At 42.9% G+C, this 22,482-nt stretch overlaps 1 protein-coding gene across 1 annotated transcript in view; it reads right to left on the minus strand.

The window, feature by feature from the left end:
- Positions 1-22,482, minus strand: part of agbl4 (AGBL carboxypeptidase 4) — a 608,965-nt gene that overhangs the window by 566,147 nt on the left and 20,336 nt on the right. The window contains exon 3 of the mRNA XM_085978224.1: positions 17,526-17,650. Within this exon, the coding sequence (XP_085834350.1) occupies positions 17,526-17,650 (125 nt within the window). The remainder of the gene's footprint in view (positions 1-17,525; positions 17,651-22,482) is intronic.

A 22,482-nucleotide genomic window follows, 5' to 3' on the forward strand; every position in this document is an offset into this window, starting at 1 on the left:
ATAGATTGAGGAAATTAGCAGTCTCCTGATTGTGATTTCTTCTTCTAATAAAACAGAACATGAAAGTTAAAGAACAAGAATCTAAAGCGAAACAGATTTGAACTTTTTCAGTTAATCAACATGTAAATACAAAAATCTAAATGGCTATGAATACTGCTGACATTCTGTAAAATTTAGTTATCATTGAAAACTTTAATTTAGAAAAAACATTAACAATTTGAATTTGTTAGCACCTTTAACGTAGTTAAAAGGTCCCAAGGCGCTTCAAAGGAGTGTTATCAAACAAAATTTGACACCGAGCCACATAAGGAGATATTATGGCATACGAGAGGTGGGTTTTAAGGAGCATCTTAAAGGAGTAAAAAGAGAGATAGAGAGGCGGAGGGGTTCAGGGAGTGAATTCCAGAGCTTTGGGCCTTGGCAGCTGAAGGCACAGCCGCCAATAATGGAGCGATTAAAATTGGAGATGCTCAAGAGGCCAGAACTGGAGGAGCGCAGATATCTCGGAGGGTTGTGTGGCTGGAGGAGATTACAGAGATAGGGAGGGGCGAGGCCATGGAGGATCTGAAAACAAGAATGAAAATTTTAAAATCAAGGCGTTGCTTAACCATTAGCCAATGTAGGTCAGCAAGCACAGGGGTGAACGGGACTCGGTGCAAGTTAGAACACAGACAGCAGAGTTTTTCTACCAATCGCTTCAAAAAAAGTGGATAACAGTTGCAGATGAAATATTCCTGATTCTTTAAATCAAGTTCTTTTCCATATATTGTGGGTAACTCCCTAAAACCACACAGTTTTAATTAAAAAATCTTTACTTAAAAGCATCAGTTTTGGAAATTTGTATCTGCAAACCACACAATTTCCCTTTTTCATGCTCTATATGGTTGATATGTGTGGTCTTTTTCTGATCCAAGATAGCAATGGAGTATATATTAAACATAATATAGAATACTACAGAGACCCAAAAATAAGATTATAGTTTTGATTTTTTTTTCCTCCTTGAAGAATTACAGGTTTGTTTAGTTACTATTTTGAGTGAATAGGCATATAAATAACTCAATTTCTAATAAAACCCAACATCTTATGTTCTTATGTTCTTATTCAATGCATTTTGTTATGACAGCACGATTGCCAAGAAACAAAATGACTAACACAAATGTACTAGAGTATAGGATTTTGCCAGTCTATTGAATGAAGAGTGATCTGTTGTGTTTTTATAACTTAAAAATTTGAGTCAACCATGTGCAATTGTGACACTGAAATCTGCATGTGTGACACCTAAAATATTATAGACAAAAATGCACACTAGGTAAGTCATACATAGCAGCTGTGGCATTGCTCATGGTAAATCAAAGGATACACTCGCTTAATAATGATAGGAGCCGTATACCATGAAACTTCAACTTTAATGAGCAGTATATTTTAAAATGCTAATGTTCTGCCTCTTTCAACCTGCTTAACAGTGAGGGACATTTCCAGCAGGTTACTGTAACAGCTGCTTTAACATTTGGCATATGCTCCACTTACCAGCAATCCGAGGTCTAATTTTAAATCATATTAGGGAGCTGAGTGCTTGCCAGCTCTAATGCCAGCTGTTATAGTAGCCATTTGGAACATTTTTCAGTATTACATAGAATATACAGCACAGAAACAGGCCGTCCGGCCCAACTGGTGCTTATAGTCCACATGAGTCTGCTCACATTTCATTTACCTCACCTCAGCCTTTCAGCCTATCTTTCCATTCCCTTTTCTCTCATGTAGTCGTCTAGTTTCCTTTTCAAAGCACCTGAGCTATTTGCCTCAGACACTTCCTATAGTAGCGAGTTCCACATGCTAATCATTAGGTGGGCTGAGAGATATAGAACAGGGGTATTTTAAAACTTGTCAAAAAACAAGTTTGCCTCAGGCTGTTCCTCCTTCTGTCTCTTCTGGAGACTGTCTGCTCTTTTCTATATGCTTAACATATAGGGGTGGATTTTCCCCAGAGCAGAACCCAGGCAGCTGGCCAGCCAGTAGTCCAATCGGGAGGTCCGGTCCATTTTGAGGACCAGGCTGCATTTGCATTGGGCCACAAACTGGACACCCCAGGGAAGCAAGCTGGCTCCAAGCCAAAACATCAGGCGGCTCCTAGCAACCTCCAGGCTGAAGGAAGGTAGCTGCATGGAGGGGACCCCAATCTGCAGTGTAGGAAGCCAGAGCGGCAGCGGCCCAATCTGGGTTTGTGAGCCTGGAGGAGCACTCCTGCTTTCTGATAGCAGTCAAGAGCCATATCAACAAAAACAACAACATGCATTTATATACCGCCTTTAACTTTGGTTCTGTCTTCGCGAAGGAGGACACAAATAACCTCCCAGAGATGTTAGGGAACATAGGGTCTAATGAAAGGGAGGAATTGAATTAAATCAGTATTTGCAGGGAAATGGTGTTAAGGAAATTGACGGGATTGAAGGCCGATAAATCCCCAGGGCCTGATAATCTACTATTTCTAAGGAAGTGGCCCTAGAAATAGTAGATTCATTGCTGGTCATCTTCCAAAATTCTATAGACTCTGGAACAGTTCCCATGGATGGGAGGGTAGCTAATGCAACCCCACTTTTTAAAAAAGGTGGTAGAGAGAAAACGGGGAATTATAGACCGGTAAGCCTGACATCGGAAGTGGGGAAAATGCTAGAGTCCATTATAAAAGATGCATTAGCAGAGCACTTGGAAAACAGTGACAGGATCGGACAAAGTCAACATGGATTTACATAGATAGAAACATAGAAGATAGGAGCAGGCGTAGGCCATTCGGTCCCTCGAGCCTGCTCCGCCATTCAATGCAATCATGGCTGATCATCCAAATTCAGTACCCTGTCCCTGCTTTCTCCCCATATCCCTTGATCCCCTTAACCTTAAGAAATATATCTAACTCCTTCTTGAATATATTTAATGAATTGGCCTCAACTGTCTTCTGTGGTAGAGAATGCCACAGGTTCACCACTCTCTGAGTGAAGAAATTCCTCCTCATCTCAGTCCTAAATGGCTTACCACTTATCTTTAGACTGTGACCCCTGGTTCTAGACTCCCCCGCCATCGGGAACATCCTTCCTGCATCTGGTCTGTCTAGTCCTGATAGAATTTTATACGTTTCAATGAGATCCCCTCTCATTCGTCTGAACTCTAGCGAATAGAACCCTAATTGACCCAATCTCTCCTCATACGTCATTCCTGCCATCCCAGGTATCAGTCTGGTGAATCTTCGCTAAACTCCCTCCACGGCAAGAACATCCTTCCTCAGATAAGGCGACCAAAACTGCACACAATATTCAAGGTCTGGTCTCACCAAGGCCCTGTACAACTGCAGCAAGACACCCTTGCTCCTGTACTCAAAAACTCTCGCTATGAAGGCCAGCATACCATTTGCCTTCTTAACCGCCTGCTGCACCTGCATGCTTCGCTTCAGCGACTGGTGCACCAGGACACCCAGGTCTCGTTGCACTTCCCCTTTTCCCAATCTATTGCCGTTCAGATAATAATCTGCCTTCCTGTTTTTGCCAACAAAGTGGATAACCTCACATTTATCCACATTATACTGCATCTGCAATGCATCTGCCCAATCGCCCAAATCGTACTGGAGTTTCTCTGCATCCTCCTCACAGCATACACGCCAACCCAGCTTTGTGTCATCTGCAAACTTGGAGATATTACATCTAGTTCCCTCGTCTAGATCATTAATATATATTGTGAATAACTGGGGTCCCAGCACCAATCCCTGCGGTACCCCACTAGTCACTGCCTTCCACTCGGAAAAAGATCCATTTAATCCAACTCTTTGCTTCCTGTCTGCCAACCAGTTTTCTATCCAAGTCAGTACCTTACCCCTAATCCCATGTGCTTTAACTTTCCACGCTAGTCTCTTATGCGGGACCTTATCGAAAGCCTTCTGAAAGTCCAAATACACCACATCCACTGGTTCTCCCTTATCTATTCTACCAGATACAACTTCAAAAAATTCCAGTAGATTAGTCAAGCATGATTTACCTTTTGTAAATCCATGTTGACTTTGTCTGATCCTGTCACTGTTTTCCAACTGCTCTGCTATTACATCTTTTATAATGGACTCTAGCATTTTCCCCACTACCGATGTCAGGCTTACTAGTCTATCATTCCCTGTTTTTTCTCTGCCACCTTTTTTAAATAGTGGGGTTATATTAGCTACCCTCCAATCCATGGGAAATGTTCCAGAGTCTATAGAATTTTGGAAGATGACCAGCAATGCATCTACTATTTCCAGGGCCACTTCCTTAAGTACCCTAGGATGTAGATTATCAGGCCCTGGGGATTTATCGGCCTTCAATCCCATCAATTTCCGTAACACCATTTCCCTACAAATACTGATTTAATTCAGTTCTTCCCTCTCATTAGATCCTATGTTCCCCGACATCTCTGGGAATTTTTGTGTGTCCTCCTTTGTGAAGACAGAACCAAAGTATGTATTTAATTGGTCTGCCATGTCTTTGTTCCCCATTATAAATTCGCCTGATTCTGACTGCAAGGGATCTACGCTTGACTTTACCAATCTATTTCTCTTCACATATCTATAGAAGCTTTTACATTCAGCTTTTATGTTCCCTGCAAGCTTACTCTCATATTCTATTTTCCCCCTCTTAATTAATCCCTTTGTCCTCCTTTGCTGAACCCTAAACTGCTCCCAATCCTCAGGTTTGCTGCTTTTTCTGGCCAATTTATATGTCCTCTCCTTGGGTCTTATGCTATCCCTAATTTCCCTTGATAGCCAATGTTGAGTCACCTTTTTTGTTTTATTTTTATGCCATAGAAACATAGAAGATAGGAGCAGGAGTAGGTCATTTGGCCCCTCGAGCCTGCTCCGCCATTCAATAAGATCATGGCTGATCTGATCCTAACCGCCAATCTACTATCACAGAACCATCTCCTGAATCTAACAGAATTAGACACACGAAATAGGAGCAGGATCAGGCTACACGGCCCCTGGGCCCGCTCCGCTACACACTGGGCCATGTCCGATCCGAACCTAGACTCATGTCCAAATTCCTGCCCGCTCCCTGTAACCCAGGTAAAGACTGCAGATTTCCTTCCCTAAAGGACATTAGTGAGCCAGATGGGTTTTTACAACAATCCGATCGTTTCATGGTTACCATTACTGATACTAGTTTTTTATTCCAGATTTATTTAATTAACTGAATTTAAATTTCCCAGCTGCCATGGTGGGATTTGACAGGGGAACGGGGGGAACTTTGAATTCTCTGGATCATTAGTCCAGGCCTCTGGATTACTAGCCCAGTGACATTACCACTACACTACCGTTCCCTCAATATTAAATCAAGAAATAGTAGGAGCTTGCAACAAAGGTAATACAATAATCTTGGGGGACTTTAATCAAATTGGCAAAGGTAGTCTGCAGGACAAGTTCATGGAACGCATTCGGGACAGTTCCCTAGAACAATATATCATGGAACCAACCAGGGAACAAGCTATTTTAGATCTTGTACTGTGTAATGAGACAGTGTTAATTAGCAATCTCATAGTAAAGGATCCTCTGGGGCAGAGTGATCATAATATGATAGAATTTTACGTTAATTTTAAAGAGTGATTTGCCTAAGTCCGAAACTAGAGTCTTAAATTTAAATAAAGCCATTTACATAGGTATGAGGGGCGAATTGGCTAAGGTAGATTGCAAAAATAGATTTAAAAGGTATGCGGTAGATAAGCAGTAGCTAGCATTTGAAGAAATATTTCATAACTCTCAACAAAAATACATTCCATTGAGAAACAAAAACTCCTCAGGAAAAGTGATCCAACCGTGGCTAACTAAAGAAGTTAAGGATAGCATTAGATTGAAAGAAGAAGCTTAAAATGTTGCAAAGATTAATAGTAAGGTTGACCAAAACATTGATAAAAAGGGAAAAAATGGAATGAGAGAAAACTAGCAAGAAACATAAAAGCAGATTTAAGAGTTTCTACAAGTATGTAAAAATGAAAAGAGTAGCAAAAGTAAACGTTGGTCCCTTAGAGGCTGAGACAGGAGAAATTATTATGCGGAATAAGTAAATGGCAGAAACATTAAACAAATATTTTGTATCTGTCTTCACAGTAGATGACACAAAAAGCATACCAAAAATGGTGGGGAACCATGGGTCTAATGAGGGCGAGGAACTTAACGTAATTAATGTAAGTAGAGAAAAAGTACTAGAGAAACTAATGGGACTAAAACATAGAAGATAGGAGCACGAGTAGGCCATTCGGCCCCTCGAGCCTGCTCCGCCATTCATTGCGATCATGGCTGATCATCCAAATTCAGTACCATGTCCCTGCTTTCTCCTCCTATCGCTTGATCCCCTTAGCCTTAAGAAATATATCTAACTCCTTCTTGAATATATTTAATGAATTGGCCTCAACTGTCTTCTGTGGTAGAGAATTCCACAGGTTCACCACTCTCTGGGTGAAGAAATTCCTCCTCATCCGTGTCCTAAATGGCTTACCCCTTATCCTTAGACTGTGACCCCTGGTTATGGACTCCCCTGCCATCGGGAACAGCCTTCCTGCATCTAGTCTGTCCAGTCCTGTCAGAATTTTATAAGTTTCAATGAGATCCCCTCTCATTCTTCTAAACTCTAGCGAATAGAACCCTAATCAACCAAATCTCTCTTCATACATCATTCCTGGCATCCCAGGTATCAGTCTGGTGAATCTTCGCTGCATTCCCTCCAAGGCAAGAACATCCTTCCTCAGATAAGGCGACCACAACTGCACACAATACTCAAAGTGTGGTCTCACCAAGGCCCTGTACAACTGCAGCAAGACATCCTTGCTCCTGTACTCGAATCCTCTCGCTATGAAGGTCAGCATACCATTTGCCTTCTTAATCACCTGCTCCACCTGCATGCTTACCTTCAGCGACTGGTGCACAAGGACACCCAGGTCTCGTTGCACTTCCCCTTTTCCCAATCTATTGCCGTTCAGATAATAATCTGTCTTCCTGTTTTTGCCACCAAAGTGGATAACCTCGCATTTATCCACATTATACTGCATCTGCCATGCATCTACCCAATCGCCCAACCTATCCAAATCGTACTGCAGTTTCTCGGCATCCTCCTCACAGCACACACGCCCGCCCAGCTTTGTGTCGTCTGCAAACTTGGAGATATTACATCTAATTCCCTCGTCTAGATCATTAATATATATTGTGAATAACTGGGGTCCTAGCAACGATCCCTGTGGTACCCCACTAGTCACTGCCTTCCACTCAGAAAAAGACCCGTTTATTCCAACTCTTTGCTTCCTGTCCGCCAACTAGTTTTCTATCCAAGTCAGTACCTTACCCCCAATCCCATGTGCTTTAACTTTGCATGCTAGTCTCTTATGCGGGACCTTATCGACAGCCTTCTGAAAGTCCAAATACACCACATCCACAGGTTCACCCTTATCTATTCTACCAGTTACATCCTCAAAAAATTCCAGTAGATTAGTCAAGCATGATTTACCTTCTGTAAATCCATGTTGACTTTGTCCGATCCTGTCACTGCTTTCCAAGTGCTCTGCTATTACATCTTTTTTCCCACTACCGATGTCAGGCTTACCAGTCTATAATTCCCTGTTTTTTATCTACCACCTTTTTTAAATAGTGGGGTTACATTAGCTACCCTCCAATCCATGGGAACTGTTCCAGAGTCTATAGAATTTTGGAAGATGACCAGCAATGCATCTACTATTTCTAGAGCCACTTCCTTAAGTAGCCTAGGATGTAGATTATCAGGCCCTGGGGATTTATCGGCCTTCAATCCCGTCAATTTCCCTAACACCATTTCCCTAAAAATGCTGATTTTATTCGGTTCCTCCCTCTCATTAGACCCTATGTTCCCCGACATCTCTGGAGTTTATTTGTGTCCTCCTTTGTGAAGACAGAACCAAAGTATGTATTTAATTGGTCTGCCATGTCGTGGTTCCCCATTATAAATTCCCCTGATTCTGACTGCAAGGGATCTATGCTTGACTTTACCAATCTTTTTCTCTTCACATATCTCACATATATCAGTTTTTATGTTCCCTGAAAGCTTACTCTCATACTCTATTTCCCCCCTCTTAATTAATCCCTTTGTCCTCCTTTGCTGAATCCTAAACTGCACCCAATCCTCAGGTTTGCTGCTTTTTCTGGCCAATTTATATGTCCTCTCCTTGGATCTTATGCTATCCCTAATTTCCCTTGTTATCCAATGTTGAGTCACCTTTTTTGTTTTATTTTTATGCCAAACAGGGATGAACAGATTCTGCAGTTCATCCATGCGATCTCTAAATGTTTGCCATTGCCTATTCACCGTCAACCCTTTAAGTAACATTCCCCAATCCATCCTAGCCAACTCACGCCTCATACCATCGTAGTTTCCTTTATTTAAATTCAGTACCTAAGTCTCTGAATCAAGTACTTCACTCTCCATCTTAATGAAGAATTCTATCATATTATGATCGCTCCTCCCCAAGGGGCCTCGCACAACAAGATTGCTAATTAATCCTTTCTCATTACATAATATCCAGTCTAAGATGGCCTGATCTCTAGTTGGTTCCTCGACATATTGGTCCAGGAAACCATCCCGTATACACTCTAGGAATTCCTCCTCCACAGTATTGTTACTAATTTGGTTAGACCAATCTATAGGTAGATTAAAGTCACCCATGACAACTGCTGTGCCCTTATTGCATGCATCTCTAATTTCCCATTTAATGCGATCCCCAACCTCAGCATTACTGTTTGGATGTCTGTATACAACTCCAACTAACGTTTTCTGCCCATTGGTATTTCTCAGCTCTACCCATACAGATTCCACATCATCAGAGCTAATATCCTTCCTTACTATTGTGTTAATCTCCTCTTTAACCAGCAATGCTACCCCACCGCCTTTTCCTTTTTGCCTGTCCTTCCTGAATATTGAATACCCCTGGATGTTGATTTCCCAGCCTTGGTCACCCTGGAGCCATGTCTCCATAATCCCAATTATATCATATCCATTTACATCTATTTGCGCAGCTAATTCATCCACCTTATTATGAATGCTCCTCGCATTAAGACACAAAGCCTTCAGGCTTTTTTTTTTAACACTCTTAGACCTTTTAGAATTATTGTTTACTGTGGCCATGTTTGATTTACACCCTTGATTTCTCTAACTTCCACTTTTGCTTTTCTCCTTCCTGTCTTTTGCTTCTATCCTTGCTTCCCTTTCCTCTGTCTCCCTGCACAGATTCCCAACCCCCTGCCATTTTAATTTAAACCCTCCCCAACAGCACTAGCAAACACTCCCCCTAGGACATCGGTCCCAGTCCTGCCCAGGTGCAAACCGTCCAGTTTGTATTGGTCCCACCTCCCCCAGAACCGGTTCCAATGTTCCAGGAATTTGAATCCCTCCCCCTTGCACCATTCCTCTAGCCACGTATTCAGCTGAAATATCCTTCTATTTCTACTCTGACTAGCACGTGGCACTGGTAGCAATCCTGAGATTACTACCTTTGAGGTCCTATTTTTTAATTTACCTCCTAATTCAGCTTTTAGGACCTCATCCTGTTTTTTTACCTATATTGTTGGTACCTATATGCACCACGACAACTGGCTGTTCACCCTCCCCCTCCAGAATGCCCAGCAGCCGCTCCGAGACATCCTTGACCCTTGCACCAGGGAGGCAATATACTATCCTGGAGTCTCGTTTGCGGCCGCAGAAACGCCTATCTATTCTCCTTACAATAGAATCCCCTATCACTATAGCTCTCCCGCTCTTTTTCCTCCCGTCCCATGCAGCAGAACCACCCATGGTGCCAAGAAGTTGGTTGCTGCTGCCTTCCTCCCCAACAATATCCAAAGCGGTATATCTGTTTAAAAGCCAACAAATCCCCTGGACCTGACGGCCTACATCCTAGGGTTCTAAAAGAGGTGGCTGAAGAGATAGTGGATGCATTGGTTTTGATCTTCCAAAATTCCCTCGATTCTGGAATGGTCCCAGCAGATTGGAAGGTCGCAAATGTAACATCGCTATTCAAGAAAGGAGGGAGAGAGAAAACAGGGAACTACAGGCCAGTTTGCCTGACATCAGTCATCGGGAAAATGCCGGAATCCATTGTTAAAGAAGTGGTATCAAGTCACTTAGAAAATCATAACATGATTAGGCAGAGTCATGGTTTTATGAAAGGGAAATCGTGTTTGACAAATTTATTAGAGTTTTTTGAGGATGTAACTAGCAGGGTAGGTAAAAGGGAACCAGTGGATGTGGTACATTTGGATTTCCAAAAGGCATTCGAGAAGGTGCCACATAAAAGATTATTACACCAGATTAGAGCTCATGAGGTTGGGGATAATATAGTAGCACGGATAGAGGATTGGTTAACGGACAGAAAACAGAGAGTAGGGATAAACGGATCTTTTTCAGGTTGGCAGGCTGTAACTAGTGGGGTGCCGCAAGGATCAGTGTTGGGGCCTCAGCTATTTACAATCTATATTAATGAACTATATGAAGGGACCAAGTGTAATGTATCCAAGTTTGCTGATGATACAAAGCTAGGTGGGACAGTAAGCTGTGAGGAGAACACAAAGAGTTTGTAAAGGGATTTGGATAGACTAAGTGAGTGGGCAGTAAGGTGGCAGATGAAGTATAATGTAGGGAAATGTAAGGTTGCTCACTTTGGTAGGGAGAATAGCAAAACAGAACATTTTTTAAATGGTGAGAAACTTTCAACTGCTGGTGTTCAGAGAGATTTGGGTGTCCTCATGCAAGAAACACAGAAAGCTAGCATGCAGGTACAGCAAGCAATAAGGAAGGCAAATGGCATGTTGGCCTTTATTGCAAGCGGGTTGGAGTATAAGAGTAAGGAAGTCTTGCTACAATAGTACAGGGCCTTGGTGAGACCACACCTGGAGTACTGTGCACAGTTTTGATCTCCTTATCCAAGGAAGGATATACTTGCCTTGGAGGCGGTGCAACGAAGGTTCACTAGATTCATTCCTGGGATGAGAGGACTGTCCTATGATGAGAGAGTGTGTAGAATGGGCCTATACTCTCTGGAGTTTAGAAGAGTGAGGGGTCATCTCATTGAAACTTACAAGATACTGAAGGGGATTGACAGGGTAGATGCTGAGAGGTTGTATCCCCTGGCTGGATTGTCTAGAACTAGGGGGCATAATCTCAGGATAAGGGGTAGGCCATTTAAGACTGAGATGAGGAAGAATTTCTTCACTCAGAGGGTTGTGAATCTTTGGAATTCTCTGTCCCAGAGGGCTGTGAATGCGGAGTCGTTGAGTATATTCAAGGCTGAGATAGATAGATTTTTGGACTCTTGGGGAATCAAGGGATATGGAGATCGGGCGGGAAAGTGTAGTTGAGGTTGCTGATCAGCCATGATCTTATTGAATGGCGGCGCAGGCTCGAGGGGCCGTATGGCCTACTCCTGCTCTTACTTCTTATGTTCTTATTTGACCCATTCAGCCACAATGGGGAGGCAGGTTGGGATCGGTGGGGCTCCAAAGCGGTCGGTAAACCCAGGAGAATGATTTGCATGGGCAACCTCCACTTCCCACCCGCAGCTAGCCAGATTGAGAGGCTGGCTGCAGGCAGGTAGGCCTGTGACACTAGGATGCAGAAAGGAGGGAGGGAAGGATTGCGTGGGGACGGAGGACCACGGGGACAGCCGGAGGAGCGGGGTTGGGGGGGTGGGCGGGGGGGGGGGGGTCTGGAACGATTGGGGGCCAGAGGAGCACATCAGGGGCCAGAGGAGCAGGGGGGCAAGGTCAGAGAAGGAGGGGGGTGGCAGGAGGGGTCAGCAATGATCGGGGGCCGGAGAACCAGATCGGGAGCCGGAGGAGAATTGGGGTGGTTCGGACCATCATCGGAGGGCCAGGAAGAGCACGGGAGGTCAGGAGGAGTATAGGGGGCCAGGAGGAGCACAGGGGACCAGAAGGAGTGGGGGGAGGGGAGGAGGAGCAATGGGGGGAGGCAGGGGACAACATTGGAGAGCCAGAGGAGCATGGGGTTGGTGGGGCAGGGGGGAGCGGTTTAGATAGGGACGCTAGATCCAGGAGATAAGATTAAAGGCACGTACCACCTGGATTCAGCAGTCCTCGCCTTACTTTCATGAGGCCTGCAAAGTCCCCATCCTGCCTTCGTTAAAACTTGAAATGAGCGGGTTGAAGGCGGGTTCTAGTCAGGGTTCAGATTTTTAACACTTTGGCCGCAATTTTCCCAGCAGAGTTGGGTTGGCTGGTTCCGGTCCCGCTGCCGGTTTCAGCCGCTCTGAAATAACTATTTTGCCTTAACTGGGCTTATTAAGTCTGCCGTGTGCGTTACCCGGCCCAATCAGTGGGCTCGGGTCTGCTGATGTCTTCAATTGAGGTGCATTTAAGAGGCCCATGTAGCCTTTGGATTTAATTTGCTTTCTGATGCTCCTGAAAACTGGTCTTTGCAAGATGACTACTGCAAGAGCAAAGGCTGCTCCTCGCTTTGATGACGACTCCCTCCATGCTCTTGCGAAGGGAGTAAGAGGGCGCAATGAGTTTCCCTCCCAATGGACGAAGGAAGCCTCCTCAGCACACAAAGGCAGCCTGGCTGCAAATTGCTGGGCAGGCAAGCGCTAGGTCGTTGTGTTCACGCACCTGGGTGCAGTGCTGAAAAAGGTTCAATGACCTGCTACGCACAGCAAAAGTGAGTATAACATCACACTTATCTTCAATCTGCTTCCCATCTGTTCTCATCACCAGCACTCTGCATTGTCAACCTACTCCTCCACATCCCAACTTACCCTTACATCTCTTGCACCCTTAACTAGCCCTCTCTCTCTATGTACAGAATCACTTCACCATTCTACTATGCACCCCTCACACTCGCTCTCACTGTTATGCAATGACAACAACCAACAACGCACAGGGAGACACCTTGGTATTGGCACCTCACTCCATCTTTGTCTCCCTCTAAGCATCTATGTTATGGATTCTTTACACTCACTCCATCAATCTCACTGAAACTCCACTTGTGTCCCTCATTGCAGGAAAAGAGAGCCCACAATGAGAGGGAGAGGACAGGAGGAAGTCCACCTAACAAACACTGAGGAGGCTGCTATCGAGATCGTCGGCAGTGCAGAGGAGCTGGAAGTGGGGGACAGAGAGACGGGCGCAGAAGAGCAAGCTGGTGACAGAATAGATTTGCAACCCTCTCATTTAGATTTCATGAGTGACTGATATGGCACCAGATGTTCATACAGATTGACTTCTGATCATCTGCACAATAGGATGTGTCCGTTACGTAAATATCACATGTCTAACTCAGGCCTTTACTCCCGCACAGGACCATCGAGAGCCCCCCTCCCCATTGTCCAGGAGGAAGAGCCGGACGACTCCTCAGAGGAAGCTGGAACCTCTGAGGGAGCAACGTCACCAGAAATGTGCGCACCCAGCACCAGTGGAGATACGCAAACCTCGGTGGATCCCAAGTGTCACCTGGTGTATCACAGCTCAGAAGTGAGCATCAGCAGAAGGTGGAGACAGCGACAGTGGAGAGTCCTTGTCGGAGGCCGCAGGACACTCCTAGCTCTGCTCAGCTGCATGTAGACGCAGTGCCTCTGGGGCCATCCAGAAAGAGAGCGGTGCTGGAACTTCAGGAACAAGTGCAGGAGTTTCTGACAGGGTTTGCATCCACCGTAACTGCGAGTGTGCAGAGAATGGAGGAGTCCATCTCAAACATGAGCAATGCCGTGGTGCACGCAATCGTGAATGTAGGTGGCGTCATGGAAAGGACATAAATCGCCAGACTCAAATGAACATGGTGACTCTTCTAAATAGATGGTCTGTTATTGAGGATAGATGGGCATCTATTGAGAGGAAAGGAACCAGAGGTACATGGACGTCCCCGTTATGAGGACTGTCAGTACAGAGACAGGTCCTCATGGCCCCACTGATGTGCAGCAAGGTGCTCTCCAGTCACTTGCTAGCAGTGAAGTGCGGGTGACCCATGAGAGGGGTGTTGGTGGTCGACAACAAGGAAGTGTGGGCTCCTCTCCAAGCGCTCACACTCCCATGCCACTGCGGAGCCCTCAGCCAGTGCCCCAGATTCCTCACCCAACTGAGATGGCCATCTCAGCCCCTGCACAGCCGCAGGAGGAGCAGACTGTTGCGGAGCCTTCCCAGGCTCCCAAACCCAGGGGACGCCTGCCAAAGGCGTCTAAGCAGGTGCAGCATATAAGTGAGCAATGTGCCTCTACATCTGCTGAAGCCACAGGGGAAGCACCACATAGAAGCACGCGTAAGAGAAAGTTAACACACAAATAGTCACAAGGGTAGTCACTTGGGTGTTTTGATCTCATACAAAGTAATGTGTGTCACCGTGATTTCAATTGTATTAAAGAAATGCGATGGCAAATATTCAAAGAGTTGGCCTATGTGCGCTCAGAAATGGAAGTTGCACAGTGAGGGGTCAGGGCGCCTTTCATCTGTAACGATGGTGGTGAGAGTGATAGGAATGCACAGTTTATTGTACAGATGCTGTATGGTGTGTTAAGAAAGTCGGCCAGGCATTCATTTCCATGTGCCAGCCACATGTGGTTGATGCGTATACGTACGCGAATCTGGCATAGATTAGTGTATCCCTTGCCTCATAGACAGCAATGTGGTTGCGTGCTGGTGGAATTGGCACATCCGCCCCCGCAAGGCGTGCCTCATCTGCCGCCTCCCCCTCCACCTCCTCCTCCAAGGAGGAGGCTGTGCGCTGAGCCACTTGTTCCTCAGCCAGCAGTAAGCAACACTGCTGTGCGATGTTGTGCAGGGCACAGCAGACCATGATGATTCTGGAGACCCTGGCTGGTGCGTACTGTAGGGCTTCACCAGATCTGTCGAGGCATCTGAATCACATTTTGAGCAAGCCGATGGTTTGCTCTATGATGCTTCTGGTGGAAATGTGGCTCACACATTGTACCGCTCCTCAGACTCGTTTGATGACCTCCTCATCGGTGTCATTAGCCACTTTTTCAGGGAATAGCCCTTGTCTCCAAGTAGCCATCTGGAAAATTGGGTTGGCGGATTGAACAGCTGAGGCACAGTAGACTGCCGCAGGATGAACGAGTCACGGCAACTGCCAGGGAATTTGGCGCAAACATGCATAATGTTCTTCCTGTGGTTACACACCAGCTGGACGTTAAGGGAGTGGAAGCCCTTGCGGTTCACAATTACAGCTGGGTTGTGATGGGGTGCCCTAATGGCCACATGTGTGCAGTCTATGATGCCCTGCACCCTTGGGAAGCCTGCCATATTTGCAAAGCAAACTACACGCGCAGTTACACTTGCTTCATCCGTGGAGAAGTGGATGTAATTGTGCGACTTTGCAGAGGGCATCGGTAACCTGCGTGATGCAAGTGTGTGCGGCCGACTGGGAGATGCTGCTGATGATCCCTGGAAGGACCCGAAGCAAAGAAGTTGAGTGCGGTGGTGACTTTGTAAGGAGTGTCCACACGCTCCTCTGGGCTCCAGGTGTTGGTGCAGCATTGTGCAGATGTCAGCAACTACCTCTCGTGAAAGTCTCAGCCTCCTTTGGCAGTGCTGCTCACTCATGTTGAGGAAGCTCATCCTCGGCCTGTAAACCCTGTGTTGGGGGTATCTCCTGCGGCGCGGTGCAGCCCTGCGCTGATGCCCTGTGCAGCATCAGGTGGCTGAGGAGAAGGTTGCTGCTCCTGATGTTGCTGCTGCTGTTGTGCCCGGTTCTGCTGCTGCCATGGCTGCTCTTCCTCCGATTCCGAGGGCCAGGATGAGAGGGTATAAATAGTTCCCATTCCGCTGGTATATAGCTCCGTTGAGGAATAGATGTTATAAGCGCTCAGTCAATGTAGGGAGAGGGCTTTCCAAGGAGGTCACAATGCACATGGATCTCAGCTTAAACACTTACAAGCTTAACAGACCTGCAAAATGTGTTCCAAAATCTCAAAACACAAAGCTCTGCCATCTGAAAGTCAGCCATGGTGCAGGTCCGCTTTTATGCTGCAGGAGCAGTTGTCAACAATTCAGCGAGTTGGAGGATATTCCACTCTATATGCTATTTTGCACACAATGCATTATTATTAGGTTCACTGACTTATTGGGGGGGAATTTTAATCTTAAAAAAAAGGTGGGTTGGGTCATGTGGGAAGTTAAAGGCCGCGATTTTGCTGGCACTCAGAGGGCGGGTTTGGAGGCAGGTCAGGAGTTAAAATCCAAATGAATGACGGCGGGTTGCGAACCCGTCGCCATCCCGCCTCCACGCAACTTTGCAAAGACCTGACACCAAACGGCAGGAGAGGCACTTTTTGATTATCAACACTGTCTTGATATCATAATGTGAACTCAGCCAACCACATAAAACAAGCAAAAAATAAATGGACATACAAATTCTACAAAGTAACAGATAATATAGTCAGTGATAATTTACAGACATAAATGGTATTCCACAGTCTTGGAACATTTTTGTAATTCATCCTTTACTGTTGATTATCTTTTGTATACTTATAGAAATACATACTTAACAATACAGATAAATGTTTAAACCATTGATAAAGACATGATTGAATTATGTGGGATTGAATTCCATTTTGTTTATATAATGATTACAAGGATCCCATACAATTAAGTTTCAGAAGTGCTCCATTAAGCATGTGGATGGTTTCTTGTACAATGGATGTGGCCTCACAAACAACGTGATACCATATTTTTACAGCAATAATTCCAATTATTTTGAGATGTGGTCTCCATTCAAATTTTCTAATGAGAGCTAAAAGACCAGCAATACAGTGCTGAAATAAAGTTAAGCAATTAAAATCCAACCCTCTATTTTAGACCATATCCCTCCACTCCCTCTCCATTTCGCTATAAGAGTCACATCAAACTGTCATCATCACAACTGAAAAACTATACACAACTATCATATCCATGCACAAGAATATAAAGTATATCCTCCTTTTTAATGAAGAAAAATACTAGAATTTAAACAATTTATAACTAGACCACTGCATTAAGTTGACTGCATTGTGTGGTTGGATCCTCATTTAAATGTAGTATTACACAGGAATATTTGCAGTATCCTCTATACAACTCATTGGTGATACAGTCAATAGGTAATTATTAAATTATTGACACAAATACTATTTTATACTTTATATGGGGCTTTATCTATACAATGAGTAATTAATTAAATTAACAGAATGAAAGTTAATAATTCATAGAATTACAGAGATCCTGATGGAAAGGACAAAAATGTTGATTTGCCATTATGCTAAAATAGTGAGAAACTTGAAAATATCTCCAAATATAAATTAATTGTATGGTTCACTCGCCTCCCAAAAGCTCTGAGGGAAAAAGTATTCAGGGAGGTTCTAATAATTCAATTTTTTTTTGTTAAAAATGTTTATATTTTAGGACATGGATACAACAGAAACTTTGATTGAATGTTTTGAACTGAGAACAAAATGCTTTAGTAAAATAGTAGTGCTGATTCTGCAGTACTGAACAATTAAGCTCTTACCTGATATTCCTTCATATTTTCTACAGTAAAGTCAAACCAAACTCTGAAACGAGGGTTACAAGTGTCTGGTCTGATAAACAGATCATATTCAAATTCTGATATGTAGTCTACACGACCTAGGTTTCCTGTGGAAAAAATTAATTTGCTTTTGATTGTTCTGACGTTTTATTAATTTTCTATATAATGCTAAAACATAACACACATTACTTAAAATGAAATGAACTGTATTTAGTTAAACTAAATTAAATTATTTTACAATGTGTATGTTGTGATCCAAAATTGTATTGGACAAGAACATTTCATTTTCTAAAAACAACTAAAACGGTGGAAAATTAACAACTTTTCTGAAGTTTCAAAATAAGTCTAAAAAAATGTATTTAAGTTGAAAACCTTGCATTGGGATTTTTTCCCAACCCAGTAATCAGCCTTTATCAAGTAAATATGTCAGAAAATTAAGCTCTGCAGGCTGTAATCTGCCTCAATTGTGTACATACTGGGATGCTGCCCAATTAGAAGAACATAAATATGAGGTAACAAAAGCACTTTGATGAAGCAATGCCATGAGAGGTTTGTTAGTAATTTAAAAAATATATGGTACAACGCAAATATAAAGCTATAATTTACTATTGGGGTTCAGTGAACATCTATAAATTATTCAATCTCAACTTTGTATCTTAAGTTTGAGAGTTAAAAAAACACCCTTTCCACTCATTCCTGATCATTCCCAATTCTGTATGTATTTTACTGTGGAATTAAAGCATTTACTGTATCATTATGTTGTTAATGCTGTTTACTATCAGTTTATTTTTCATTGATAAATATTGTAAGTGATAAATTTTATTAGTAAAATTATAATAATTCATCTGTGATTAATGTGTTACTCTCATGAAGCTAGTTATCAAATTACATTGCTGTCCATGACATTCATATGTACAAATGTATACAAAGAATATTCAAAGAGAGGGGACATAAAAAAAGCAATTACAAATTTTGGGTTTGGATTACTATTTTAAACAGAACTTTAAAAGACTTAAAATACAGTAATAGAAACTGGTTTATTACAATGTTTCCAATGATAAAAGAAATATCTCAGGAATTGCTGGAAAGCTTAAAGCAAAATAAAAGGTCAAATACCCTCCTGAAAAAAAGCTTTATCAGAAGAAGGCCAACATATCAGTAAGCCTGCAGTCATGCTTATTTACAATTGTTGGCCCCAGTGGAAGAACACTTTAGTGCTGGGTCTGATTACTTCATAATTAGTTTGTCAGAAAAGGAAAAAGGCACCTAATTTGTAACAATGTACTGCTCTTTGCACTCAGGCTTTCTCAGAACTCATTTGTTCATCCATTTAAAAAACTGGTTTAATTGTCCCAATAAGCACTAAATTGAACTACACGGGGAGGAGTGGAGGGAGAAGAGGGAAAAGAAACAAATTTACTGAAATATCCTTGATTATTCAGTTTGCTTGTCCATTACTGGCTCATGAGTAGACTGATTCCCTGTGGTGACGACAGAGATTGCAGATTTTAAGACTAGGTGCCAATCAAATTAACACCATTTGGAGAAAGTAACTTGCACCTATCACATAATAAAATACCTTAAACATTTCAAGATAAATTCCACCCTCACCCATTATCTTACTAACTCACTATCCCTTAAAGCACTAATCACAACATCATGTTCTTATTTTTCAGCAAAGTTACATTATTATAAAAGTAGGTTTGCGATAATATCAATATATATGCAAATGAATGCAGTACCACATAACCTACATTGGTTAACTAGCCATCCTGACGTGACAAGAATATTCCAACGTTTTTCTGGTCCAGTTCTCTGAAACTGGTCTTAGACAAGATGTGTAGAATATATAAAGTAACAACATTCTTTGTAAATGATTAGGCACTGCAGGAAATAGCAAAAGAAACCATCTCTTTCCTCAAAAGAAAAAAGATGGATAAACCTTCAAAATTAGGCAGCTCAAGTTGGAGAATTTCATCATTTTCAATAGCTTGTGACATATCTGTCTCAGTATAAGAGATGAAAAATTGCAGATCTTATGAAGAAATGTGTTTAGAAGATCAGATCTGGCTGAAAATGAATTATTCTATCATTGGTGCTGTAGGTGTATCACTTGCATGCAAGAAAGCCTTGTTTAAGTCATTTTCAGTTAAGATGCCTTTTTGTCACTCAACAGACTTATCATGATATGAAAGACTACAACCTACTACCGTGACACTTTTGTAATTAGCCCCTCTCTTGCTAAACAAGAATAAAAACTAATCAACAACAGAGGCACCCAAGGTCATAAATCAAATTCCAAACACTACAGTCAGCTCAGAGTATGAGCAGAAAACATAACGCTCAAAATTGTCAGGCAGTAGTCACAACCTACTCTGAGAAAATTGCATAGAAACAATCCTATCTACTTGACAGGCAAGATTTATATCCATATATATTTTGTTCCCAAGCAAAAAAGCTATTTTCCGTGTAGATGAAGACTATGATTCAGCACCAAGGACAACTCAACCTAATAAATTTCTTCATATCTTATGTATCAGTCATGGAAGAACATGTTAATAGCCTTGATAAGCACATAAATGCTGTAATTTGCCAATAAGTGTTATGCTTGGATCAGGGTTTTTATAAAATGGAAATAGAAATTGTCAATTGGCAAAGATTTGCACCACAACCTATTTAATCATTCTTTCAAAAATAAAAACAGAATTTTAGAATTTTACAAAATTGTGATTTAACTTAGAAAATGTGCTGGTCTGAGAAATCCGGTAATAGATAGCCTGACCATATTTTGTGTACTCAGCATTAAGACAACAGATATAGAGGGTGCATTTATTCTTGGACTACAAATCCAAAAGAGTGAATAGGAAGTAGTTTGGTGAATTATAATTCCATACTTAGATCACTGTTCTGTCTCAATAAGGTCACTTATTATAAGATTACCTTTAAAGTAGATCTCCCAGTGGCATGCCTTCAGAGAATACGAGACATAGAATGCGGTTTCTGATGTTTACCATAGACTTACTCAAGCCTAAAGTGAAGCAGTTCACCCATTGCATAATTTACTGAAGCTATGCATCACATAACAGACACAAAGTAAAACTAGTACAACAACATTGTGCATTTATATAGCATCTTTATAGCATCTTTAATGTAGAAAAACATCACAGGGTAGTTCCTGCAAGAAGGAATCAGCGAAAAATCAATGCCAAGCCAAAGAAGGCGATATTATGACGGGTGACTAAAAACTTTGTTAAAGAGGTGGGTTTTAAATGAGGAGCTAGAGGCAGAGAGGTTTAGGGAGAGAATTCCAGAGCTTAGGGCCTAGACGGCTGAAGGCATGGCTGCCAATCGTGGAACAAATGGAATGGGGGATGCACAAGAGGCCAGAGTTGGAGGAACACAGAGTTTTTTGAAATAAACAGAAAATGCTGGAAATACTCAGCAGGTCAGGCATCGACCTGAAACATTAACTCTGTTTCTCTCTCCACAGATGCTGCCTGACCTGCTGAGTATTTCCAGCATTTTCTGTTTTTATTTCAGATTTCCAGCATCCACAGTATTTTGCTTTTGTAACAGAATTCTTGAAGGTTTGTAAGGCTGGAAAAGGTTACATAAATACAGGGTGGCGAGGTCATGAAGAGATTACACACTTAATTGAAGATTACAGATATAATTACAATACTATGGGCTGGATTCTCTACCTGTTGCCAGGTTAGCAGCAAAGACCAACATCCACCCACATGACTTTGCCACTAACTTGCTGCAATTTTCTACTGGGGCCCTTATTATGTATGCAGCACAGACATGGAGCAGCAATGCCACTTCTCTACCTCTGGGAGGGAGGGAAATTCACATAGCAGTGGCCAAAATAGCAGGCAAATTAACAGTCTGAGGTGTTGGCAGCTGGAATGGTCCCCAGATTCTCAAACATATCTGTGGAGGTCCTCTTGACAGAAGTGAGTACCAGAAGATTAACACTATTGGGCACTGAGGACAGGAGGTTCCATAAGAGGGTGGTTCAGGCTATAAGGAAGGAGCTGGCAGAAGCAATGTGTGCAACCTCCACCACCCCGAGAACTGCCACATGTTGCAGGAAGAGGTTCAATAATCTCACAAGGTTAGTTAAGGTAAGTCAAATCATTTTTGCCAATACTCATCCTGATACAACCTTCACTCACCTATCATACTCTTTTCTCTGTCAGCAACAGGCGTTAGAGAAACTCAATTATGCAAAGGGCAATTTCTGTAAACAATCAAGCACCATCTTAACAAACAACCACTTTGTCAACTCACACACCCTGCTGCAAGAGGTTGTGCTAGTCTTCAAGAATACATAATTTAAAGGGACGAGCACCTGCATGTCTCATCATCATGGGTTGCATGTGTTGGTATATGGCAACTGATCTAGATTTTAACATTCTCATCTCTGCCTCCAATGGAAAAGTTTCCCATAACCATCACCTGAGAAATGCAACTGGGGGAGGAACACCATCACTGAAAACTCTGCACAGGAAAAGGAAGTCTTAAACATCAGAGGCAGAAAGACAAGAGATGCTGTGAGAGATGGTGTGACTGGAGGCAAGATGACAACAGAAGGTTGGTAAAAGCTGGGCAAAGCTCATTAACCATGTACTTTCTCAAAGTATTGCAATGCTCTTGCACTCAGCAACTATTTCTTCAAGGGGAAATATGACTGTGTGCACAGCTAAACAAACTATTCTGTGTTTCACATCATGGAATGCTTAGGAAGAAGAAGCTAGGCACTCCGCTGACCACCTTGGCACTTCCAGAGACACAACTCCTGCCACATCCAGCTCCACAACGCCTGCTACTTCATCACCAACTCCATTATGGCATCTTACCTGCGCTAGCACCAGCTCAGAGACACTCAATCAGAAAGCAATAGTAAGTCAGAAAGGGTTTCACTGTGGGAAGTACG

Source organism: Somniosus microcephalus, chromosome 3, assembly GCF_052327205.1.
Source record: "Somniosus microcephalus isolate GS21.2 chromosome 3, FLI_Smic_1.0, whole genome shotgun sequence".
NCBI classification, from domain to species: Eukaryota; Metazoa; Chordata; class Chondrichthyes; order Squaliformes; family Somniosidae; genus Somniosus; species Somniosus microcephalus.